Below are 11,285 nucleotides of genomic sequence, written 5' to 3'. Positions count from 1 at the left end.
CACTTTATTAATATGTGATATGTTTTTTTTTATTTCGAAAGGAAGAGTGGGCAGATGTTTAATAAGATAAGTCATTTTTCACCCATATCAGAAATGGAATGTTCTGTCAGCTGTTTCCGTCACTTCATGACCTATATCTTTTAATTTAAGATACTTAAAACAATGTTTTCCTACATAAAGCCAAAAACTTACACAGTGTTTGTATGCATGGGATAAAAACAAACAAACAAACAAACAAACAAACAAACAAACAAACAAACAAACAAACAAACAAACAAACTTCTATTCCATTCTATCCAGTCAGTGAATTAGTGATTCTCCAAATTGTATGTATTAATTATTATTATTATTATTATTATTATTATTATTATTAAAATACAATTGCTTTATAGCAGCAGTCTGCTTGTGGAGACGTACTGGCAAACAGAAATCTGTGACTGCATGAGTTATGAAAATAACTTGTCATCAATATTCATATGCAGCCTTCAATGCAAGAAATGAATATCAAGCAAAGCTATAACCAACAATCAACAGTGAACATCACCGTTAACTTGTGCAGTAGTACCTTCAACAACACACCGCTGGAGGCAGTGCCACACAAACAAAGACATTTTCAAACGCCACAATTGAAAGACTAGTTTGTGCCATTGGTCTTGCCATAGCTCTGTTTTGTACACAGGTGAGAGGTCAACTACAGACCGGAGAAGATGGAAGTAAATCAAGCAAAACAAGAACACCTCTTGGCCTTAAAAGGTATTTTTAATTTACGTTTGGGCTCATGGGTGATTGTCTAACCCCAAATGGTAATCTTAGCTGCCCATTTGACAGGTGGCAGCTTCTTCAACAACCGATGAGTCGAAGAACAGCTCTAGCTAGCATAGAAGCTAAGCTAGGTAGCAAAATATGCGTACCAGTCAGTCTGCTGAACGGAACTTACTTAACATACAATATGTGTCATGGACTGAATAATGCATTGATATAAACTAATGGTATCACATCAGAGGATGAACTGGAATGCATGATAGAAAGCAATGCTGTTTTGGCGCTAGCTGACTAGCTGACTGATCTAACTGACTCCTCCATCGTCAACTGCATCAATCTTTCATTAAGTTGTCAGACGGCCGCCTATGGTAACCGCAGAGTAGATGCACGTCCCACTAACTAGCACATATTGGCGTTATTGTGTTGCATTTATTTTTGTCGTTGTAACTGGAGTCAAGTAAGTCTATTACGACAGAGGAGTCAGAGAGTAGCGGAATACGGCACACTGTCATTTGATAATGCGCACACTCGCTGATGTTTACACATTCACACGATATGCTATTAAGTATTATTAGTAAGCCATTTAGACATTACAGCATCGAATGTCCACAGGCAGTTCTGTCGCTAGATGCTAGAGTCTCTCACTCATCGCAGCATCTGCTGCAGTTAACCTCAAATGACACCAGTTGGCGGCAGCAGTCGCCAGTCACCAAGGCAAGCTGTCATCGGGCTCTAGAGCCGTGCCTACCTTCAGTTTGGCAGTGCTGGTGCCCCGGGCATCACCCCGTGTGGCTGCCTTGTCCTGTCGCCTCTTCTCGGTGGGGGTCTGGCCTGGGAACAGATCTGCTCTGCTCTCCTCTCCTCTCCTCTGCTCTCCAAACTCTCTGCACCCTGATGCTGAAAATATCATAATGCATTCTCCAGACTGGAATATTCAGTGTGCATCCAAAACGGCATTTGTCTGCACATGGCCTGCTTATGATTCTCTTCCCATTTACATTATTATTGGGAGCCCAAGAAGATAATGAACACCAATCACCTCTTCATTAACAGTATATTGCAAAGCCTAGTACGCTCTAGTGTTTTCGAGTTCTCTGTTGTTCTGTATACAGCATAGAATAAGCAAGCAATGGTCAGGGAATGATGCAGACTGTTGTGGTTATTATTATTTTTTAAGTTTGGGGTGAACCATCATTGGTCAGATCAGTGAGACAGAACTGGTCTATATTACAAAAGATCACAATATACTGTATTTTCCTACAATATACTATATTTTCCTGCAATATACTGTATTTTCCTATATACTTCCCGTTATTGCAACTTTTCCCATGGTTAGTTTCAGAAAGTCTGAATGTAAACACACCATGGCATAAGTCTACCATATATGGCTTTCTCCATTCCATGTGACCCTAAGCAGACCATTGCCACACGGCTGATAGTCTGATCAGTGAGTGACCTTTTGTCAAGAGTGATATCAGGTTGTGTATGTATGGACACAGCTCCAAGACCAGCACTACTTTCGTTTTCAGGCTTACTTTCGCTGCTCCCTACTAGGGCTGCACGATATATCGAAAATGTATCGATATCGCGTTATCAGGGCTTGCGATACACGTATCACAAAAGTTGTGCACATATCGCAAACAGTTTTTAATTTTTAATAACAGGAAATTTGGTGAGAAGGTTAAAAAATGCATAAACATGTTGATATTTTAAGTTGATGCTATTAGCCATTTTTTCAGTTGTTTTATGCATGATAAAGTGTAGAATGGCAAATAGAGAGGGGAAAATATATGCATATATTAAATATCGCGATTAACGATATTGCAGCATACAGTCATGTTATCGTGTATCACATATTTTTCTAATATCGTGCAGCCCTGCTCCCTACCCCTCCACTTTCTCTCATTTTGCCCTGCGCTCTTCACAAATGATGTTGCATAACATTTTCCTTGTCTTAACTGGTCAGTCAGATGTGCTCAGTGTGGACCTGCTCTCATCAAGGCTTTAACAAGGATTTGTCAATTAATCGTCTATATTTATTTATAGAGGGAGATATTAAGCGATAGAGCAGGGCTATTCAAATGGCGGCCCTGGGGCCAGATGCGGCCCTTTGACGGCAAGGTTCTGGCCCCTGACAAGCCCCTTGAAATAAAGAATCGGAATTTAGAGATAAAAGCACGGCTTCCTGGTAGTAACGCACCAATGCTCCCCCCCCACCACCACCACGGCCCCTGGTGTCTCCTGGATGCTCCCCTCCACGCCCCCTGGTATCCCCTCCACGCCCCCCTGGTATCTCCTCCACGCCCCCTGGTATCCCCTCCACGCCCCCCTGGTATCTCCTCCACGCCCCCTCCCTGGTATCTCCTCCACGCCCCCCTGGTATCCCCTCCAAGCCCCCTGGTATCTCCTCCACGCCCCCTGGGAGCTCCCTCATGCCCCCCTGTTATCCCCTCCACGCTCCCTCCCTGGTATCCCCTCCACGCCCCCCTCGTATCTCCTCCACGCCCCTTCCCTGGTATCCCCTCCTCCACGCCCCCCTGGTATCTCCTCCACGCCCCCTCCCTGGTATCTCCTCCACGCCCCTCTGGTATCTCCTCCACGCCCCCTCCCTGGTATCTCCTCCTCCACGCCCCCTCCCTGGCATCCCCTCCTCCACGCCCCCTGGTATCCCCTCCTCCACGCCCCCTCCCTGGCATCCCCTCCTCCACGCCCCCTGGTATCCCCTCCTCCACGCCCCCTGGTATCTCCTCCACGTCCCTGATATCTCCTCCACGCCCCCCTGGTATCTCCTCCTCCACGCCCCCTGGTATCTCCTCTACGCCCCCTGGGAGCTCCCTCATGCCCCCCTGGTATCCCCTCCACGCCCCCTCCCTGGTTTCTCCTCCACGCCCCCTGGTATCCCCTCCACGCCCCCTGGCATCCCCTCCTCCACGCCCCCCTGGTATCTCCTCCACGCCCCTCTGGTATCCCCTCCTCCACGCCCCCTCCCTGGTATCCCCTCCATGCCCCCCTGGTATCCCCTCCACGCCCCCTGGCATCCCCTCCTCCACGCCCCCTCCCTGGCATCCCCTCCTCCACGCCCCCTGGTATCCCCTCCTCCACGCCCCCTGGTATCCCCTCCTCCACGCCCCCTGGTATCCCCTCCTCCACGCCCCCTGCTATCTCCTCCACGCCCCCTCCCTGGTATCCCCTCCACGCCCCCCTGGTATCTCCTCCTCCACGCCCCCTGGTATCTCCTCTACGCCCCCTGGGAGCTCCCTCACGCCCCCCTGGTATCCCCTCCACGCCCCCTCCCTGGTTTCTCCTCCACGCCCCCTGGTATCCCCTCCACGCCCCCTGCTATCCCCTCCTCCACGCCCCCCTGGTATCCCCTCCACGCCCCCTGGTATCTCCTCCACGCCCCCCTGGTATCCCCTCCACGCCCCCTGGTATCTCCTCCACGCCCCCCTGGTATCCCCTCCTCCACGCCCCCTCCCTGGCATCCCCTCCTCCACGCCCCCTGGTATCCCCTCCTCCACGCCCCCTGCTATCTCCTCCACGCCCCCTCCCTGGTACCCCCTCCACGCCCCCTCCCTGGTATCTCCTCCACGCCCCCCTGGTATCCCCTCCACGCCCCCTGCTATCTCCCTCATGCTCTGTCTGCACACAACAGGCCATTATGTCATCATACTAGTCAATAGTTGGCATTGATGTGGCATCTTGGATGCAAAGCACTGCGTGAGCAGCTGCAGTAGATGATAGACACCACCTCATAGCTCCTACAAGGGTGGGACCCTTGACCACATACAAATGTGATTACCAACATCAGAAAGGATGAGAGCAGGAAAATGGACGTTGGAAAATGGAACATGGACCACCTGCATAACCATATTATAGGGTCGAGCCTAGGTAATTCTCATTTCTGCCTGCCAGAGGTATTAAAGGAACAGTCCACCCTTTTTTTGATTTTGATAAGCTTATATTTGAAGTATTTCCAAGTATAGCACATGGATGTAATGATGATTTTCTTCTCAGTACTTCTCAGTAATACTCAATGCTTAGGTTGACATCATTAGCATAGCATTAATGTGGCATCTTGGATGAAAAGCCCTGCGTGATAGATAGGCTAGACATCATGGCTCCTACAAGGGTGGGAGGAGAGTTGAGAAAATACAAATCTGGTCAAATAATTGATTGATATCAATTTATATCAGTAAAATCATGGCTTTCACCTTTCAATTAAGTTAGCTGAGGAAAAAGAAAAAGAATACTAAACCGCGTCCAGTTCCAATAGCCCTGATGCTACCTTAACTCAAATGTTCAATAAATTAATAAATAAATAAATAGATGAATGAAAATAGCATTTTATGAATTCCAATATAATGCTTGTGGAAAATGGCGTTTCACAGCTTGGCTCACTGTGGCCATAATCACTGACTGCGTTTTATCTGTTGGCGAGGCCTACATCTTAAAATCTCTCTCCACAGCCAATGGGAGGACAGTCTGGGTACAGTGGTGTTTCTCAACGGGGGCTCTACAGCCCCCCTAGGGGGCGTTAGTGAGCCCTTGTGTGGCACTGAGAGGAAAACAGCAGAGACAACTGTATGTTAGGAATGCCCATTCAAATTGAATGTAAGCTCTCATTATATTGCTGGGTAGGTGGGTGGGCGTTGGCAATGTCATGCTTATGATGACGACAAGGGGGCATTGGCATGCACATAATGTGGTCAGGGGGCATTTCTTCAAAAAAGGTTGAGAACCGCTGGGTAACAGCCTCGTTTCACAGTTATTAGCGGAGCACATGTGCAGCATAAAACCAGAGAAGCGGCCGTAACCGAGTTATGTGCTGTAGTCTAGAGTGATTTATATGCTCCTCCCAGTAATTTCCTATTTTAGTGTTGTACCGCTGTAAGCTTACAACAAAAATTTACCAAGAACATCATGATCTTCTTCTGCTGTTGAAGGTCCCCTTTTCACATTTTTTCCAGGGGGCTACTTTGAATTGTATCAGTTTTTGAGCACAGAAATGCAACATGGACAATTATATTATTGCATTTTTGGAATATCACTTTATTATTATATTACATATTATGTTATATATTATGTAGTATAATATTATAATATATTACATTACATGTGACTACAATTTAGCTCACAACTTTGCTGACACTTTATTACAGGGAGCAATGGAGCAATGTGGGTTTAGGTGCCTTGCTCAAATGCGCTTCGGCCATGGAGGTGTAGGAAGAGATAAGGGTGGGATTCATACCTGCAACCCTCTGATTTTAAGACCACCTCTCTAACCACGAGGCCACAGCCCCAACTTTATTGATGTGAAATGTCCTAAAATTGTGTCTACCTCTAAAGGGCTCCTGATTTCTACTTGCACCAGGGCCTGTGAGTCTGTGACTGACGTACGCCACTGGTAGCACCTCACACACACGTTAGCCTTATCACCCTCCCTATACAAGCCACCGGTCTTTCACACAGAACCTGAACTCCTTGTAAAGAGGTAAATATAGAGCCAGCAGCGGTTTATAAGCCACCAACTACATGACCAATGAAATGCTTAAAACGCGTCTTTGATTTTACAAGATCAGCTGGTGTTTGAAGCTGCATGTGAATGTGTCCCTTACTTTACTTTACACCAGTTAAGATCATGTGCTTCTCATTCACTACAATATTAGAAGGGTTAAATAATTAAATGAAAGGAATAAACTGTCAAGCAATTAAATGTTTGATTGTAAAAAAAAAAAAATCAACTCTCATTAGGCTCCTTTCCTCTGCCGGTTTTCTGGTAGGCCAACAACACAACACGGCATGACTCGGCCGCCACTTTTTGCTTTACGATTGAGCTGTGTTGCGCCCAATAGAAATGCAAAAAGTGGCGACTGAGTCACGCAATGTATGTCGAGCTGTAGGCCTACCAGAAAATCGGCAGTAGAAAAGAGCCAATTGATCATGTCCAAGCAGATAACATGACTTGTTCAATAATGTTGTTGCAACTCATTGTTTTTGTTTTTGTTTACTTCTTTGTACACAGTCATGAGGCTTACGAAGCCCACCCTCTTCACAAACATGCCTGTGACGTGTGAAGATCGGGATTTACCAGGTACCATCTCTTTCCTGTGTCTAGCTGTGTGTGTAGTTTCTGTGAGGAGGGTAAGTGTGTGGGTTGCCTTCCTAAAAATGAGGAAGGCTATTTCTCTGGAATTAATCAGTGTTTTTAACCCTTTGAGGAGTACCATCACAAATATGGGATTAGAATTTTACCAAAATTCGGAGTTCTCATTACGATGTCACAAACATTCTGTGGGAGATTGTTCAGGTGAAATTCTTGAAGAACTGGGGGGGAAAAACCTTACTCCTCAAAGGGAGCTAGAATGGGGGGTGGGTTAACACAATATCAGCTAACAAGAGGAGGTCTAAGATGTACTTGGCAGATAAACGAGATGAGTGATTTAAGACAGTAGCATACATCAAATCATACATATAAAGTAAATAAGCAGTGTTTGAAAGAGTGTACATGTTATTTTCATTTTTTCCCACTCCGCAGCATTCCAATCGTGCTTATTCATTAGTAGAAGAATTATGGGAAAATTCTTAGTATGACCACCTACAGTAGTGCCCAAATATAACATCCCCCCCCCTCCCACACATGCACACACACACACGCGCACACACATGCGCGCACACATGCACACACATGCACACACATGCACACACATGCACACACATGCACACACATGCACACACAACATATGCAAACGCACACACACACACACTAGTGCACGGTACACACTACACACTTTTTATAATGTTTGTTTTCTGGTGAGCCAGGGGCCAGCGGTGTGAAATTGGATCGCTGGCTGCGTAGAGACGTCGTTAAATCACGGTGGCACTAGCATGCAGCCCCAGAGCCCGGGCCAACACCGCTATTTATATGAGCATAGAAGAAGCGCTCCGCTCCCTCGGTTTCCTTTCCACTAGTAAATCACCCAGAATGAGGCAGCCTGCGGACATCACAAAGAGCACCGGGGGTCACGTCACATGCAGTGCACATCGGAACATTTAGCTGTATATTTACGCACTCGCCCCCCTCAGATCCCTCCGCATCGCATTGCCGCCGGTCCTACTTTCGCTCATGGCATCTGCACGGCATGGTTTAGGGGGCTGACATAGTTCGAAGTCTTTAGATGGTTTCCACAGAGCGAGGTGTCTCACGCTTATTTGTACCTGTTTGAAGATGAGTTTATGAGGCTTCACTGACCCTGCATGCAACTTAAATCCCTTGTTGTATAAGTAAAGTGGTGTGTGTGTGTGTGCGTGTGCGTGTGCGTGTGCGTGCGTGCGTGCGTGCGTGCGTGCGTGCGTGCGTGCGTGCGTGCGTGCGTGCGTGCGTGCGTGCGTGCGTGCGTGCGTGCGTGCACACTTAACTATTGTTTGTTCAAGGTGCCATTGCATATGTTGTGGTTATGCAATGCAGTTTAAATGTCGTGATGGATCTGTACATGTTAGCAAAGTATTCTACCTTGACGGCATGTGAAGAAAACACTGTCAAACTAGGCAGATCAACTTTTGAAGGACTTTTACCCATTCAACATCCTGGTTAAATAAAGGATGAATAAAAAAATAAAACCGCATTTTGAGTCCTCTCTCACCTGTCTGCCCGTGTCGTCCACAGGGGATTCGTTAAGTCAGCTGATGAGGAACGATCCGTCGATCATCAAGGGAGCAGAGATGATCATGCTGGGGGAGATGCTGACCCTCCCTCAAAACTTTGGGTAAAATAACACATTTATGTCAATTTGTTTTAATTGTGTAATTATGTTTATTGTTCATAATATGTATTGACACACACATACACATTTCTGTCAAGATAAAACCCTGATTTTTTTTTTGCCTCTATAGGAATATTTTCTTGGGCGAGACCTTCTCCAGTTACATCAGTGTACACAATGACAGCACGCAGGTGGTCAAAGACATCCTAGTCAAGGTAAAGTTCTGCTCTCACTCTCCATCTTCGCAGTCCTCTCCTTTCTCCTTTCTCCTCTCCTCTGCTCTCCTCTCATCTCCTCTCCTCTCGTCTCCTCTCCTCTCCTCTCATTTCTCCTCTCCTCTCCTCTCCTCTCCTCTCCTCATCCAGACTAGGTCCTCTACCTGTCTCTGTATCTACCCAGTAGGCTATAGTCATTCGTTATGAGTTTATAGTCATTCATTAATACGTGTGGTGTCTCCTCTCCCCCAGGCCGACCTCCAGACCAGTTTGCAGAGGCTCAACCTGTCCGCCTCCAGTGCCTTATTGTGTAGTCTATAACATGTAGTGGTCTCCAGTAGGCTAGAGTCATTCATTAATACGTGTCCTCTCCTTTCCTCTCCACCAGGCTGACCTCCAGACCAGTTCCCAGAGGCTCAACCTGTCCGCCTCCAGTGCCGCCGTGTCTGAGCTGCAGCCAGACTGCTGCATCGATGACGTCATCCACCACGAGGTCAAGGAGATCGGCACGCACATGTACGCACCTAATACAATATTTTATTTAGATAATGTAGGCTCTGCCACTGCCCTGATTCATACCAGACCATATCACAATACAATGACTAAATTCACCACCTATTAAAAAAAATAATTAAAGAAACAATATGGAAGAGTCATTGGTGGATGATCTACTTGTAATAAGAGCTAATTTAATTGTGATTACTAAAGGTAAGTGAAGACACTTGCTAGTAATTGAATGCATCTAACTTTGTTGTTCATGCTTTATCCCGTCCCTCTCCAGATTGGTGTGTGCTGTGAGTTACACCACCGGCTCCGGGGAGAAGATGTACTTCAGGAAGTTCTTCAAGTTCCAGGTGAGTCCCTCAGACACCCTGCTTGGATTCCAATATGCGGACTCCCGTTCTCGACCTGTGCTTGTGGCTTCGCGTTTCGCTGACACCTCGCCTCCGTGGAGAAAACAATACATTTTCCTCGCTGTCAGCCTAGCCACAACAACTTTTTGGGCACTATTCTTCATTCACCATCCCGTTTGCAAATGACAAAATTGCATTAGAATTGAGATATTGAAATACAATTCTGTTGTCTGTGATGTCATCTGTTGTCTGATGAGATATTGAAATACAATTCTGTTGTCTGTGATGTCATCACGAGGCCACAAGGAGGCAAGTGGGCAAGGGAGGACGGGAGGACGCATATTGGAATGCGCTCCGTACTTGGTTCATGCCAGGAGACCGCCTATTGAATTTCTTGTAGGAAAGGTGTGGTTTACGATTGCCAACGGCCGTTTATTGGCCTTATACGTAGCCCATAGCCAGTCGTGTCAGTTGTATTCAAACAAACTGCAAGCTTCCATTTCTTGAGTAATACGCGTCAACATCTTTCCACCCCTCCCCGATCTCGGATTGGCTCCTTAGCGATGTGGGGCACTTTCCCCCATTCAAGACCCTGATTGCAACTGAGAAAATGACCTCTGAATCGTGGTTTCGCGAGATAAAACTTGTATCATCAATGGCGTCTTGCCTTCCATCACAAGGCCGCACGCAAACAGGAAAGGACGAGAGGTGCTAGTTTGACGTGTACCCTATCCACCCTCATGACTGAGTGCCATGTTGACCTCCAGACTCCTGCCTTACTCTGGGGCCTCACAGAGCCATGGAATCTAGAGTAGTGGCAACCAGGGTATAGGAAGTCCGTTGGTGACATGATTCATGTAGATTCAAATAACTCTAAGCAGCAGTGTTCTCAGAACCACTACATAATAAGCAACGTTGAAACAATCCCAAGTTCAGAAAGTAAAAACCCTGTAACAAATTTGATGTAATCAGCTGATCATATTGAATACTCAAGACGGATAGACCAGAGCCATGGAATTAAGAGTTGTGACAGCCGGGGTATAGGAAGTCTGATGGTGACATGATTCACGTAGATTCAAATAACTCTGAGCAGCAGCATGTTGCTCGCTAGAGACTAACACAGAAGAGCCACTACAGTACATAACAAGCAAAGCTAAAGTAGAGATGAGTTGCATTTACATTAGGTGCACTTTCTATGTTCTGTGGTTACTTCCTGGAACTACTATAGTGGAACTACCGGTAGCTCCATGTCAATGGCGATCTGTGTGTCAAAGGCTCGCAGGCTAGCTGCTCGTGGTTCTCCTTCATCCTCCATTAATGGCGAGCTGCTATGGCAATCAGGCATTTCTGTCATTCTTTCGACGTCAATCTCACTATGTTGTGGTTTCTTACTCTTTTGTGGTACTCCTTCCCCGTGTCATTTCCGAAACTCTTTACTTTCGCATCTCCTTGGATATACCCTGGGTATTTTAATCAGAATCACAGAGGATGTCATCTGCGATTTCGCCAGACCGGAAGTCTGGGATTTGCCCAACTCGTGCTTCCGTGGTGTCTCCTGTCCAGTGAGGTGTGATTCTGCATGCAGGGTTGTGCCTTCCTTCTTCTTAATTAAGTCACCCCCTTCAGGACACTGGGCATTTCACACAGGGGCTTGACATTCACAAGCAAGCCAATCACATAGCTGGAGAGTAGTT

The 11,285-nt window shown here is 46.6% G+C and overlaps 1 protein-coding gene across 2 annotated transcripts in view; it reads left to right on the top strand.

Moving 5' to 3' along the window:
• Window positions 1–643: 643 nt before the first annotated feature.
• trappc13 (trafficking protein particle complex subunit 13) overlaps window positions 644–11,285 on the top strand; it is a 24,823-nt gene continuing 14,181 nt past the window's right edge. For both annotated transcript variants that reach the window (XM_063212799.1, XM_063212798.1), the window contains exons 1-6: window positions 644–753; window positions 6,785–6,853; window positions 8,426–8,525; window positions 8,653–8,737; window positions 9,126–9,253; window positions 9,519–9,591. In XM_063212799.1, coding sequence (XP_063068869.1) covers window positions 708–753; window positions 6,785–6,853; window positions 8,426–8,525; window positions 8,653–8,737; window positions 9,126–9,253; window positions 9,519–9,591 — 501 coding nt within the window. In that variant the 5' untranslated portion in view covers window positions 644–707. The remainder of the gene's footprint in view (window positions 754–6,784; window positions 6,854–8,425; window positions 8,526–8,652; window positions 8,738–9,125; window positions 9,254–9,518; window positions 9,592–11,285) is intronic.

Source organism: Engraulis encrasicolus, chromosome 12 (genome assembly GCF_034702125.1).
Source record: "Engraulis encrasicolus isolate BLACKSEA-1 chromosome 12, IST_EnEncr_1.0, whole genome shotgun sequence".
Lineage (NCBI taxonomy): Eukaryota > Metazoa > Chordata > Actinopteri > Clupeiformes > Engraulidae > Engraulis > Engraulis encrasicolus.
This window is presented reverse-complemented; position numbering and strand designations above follow the sequence as displayed.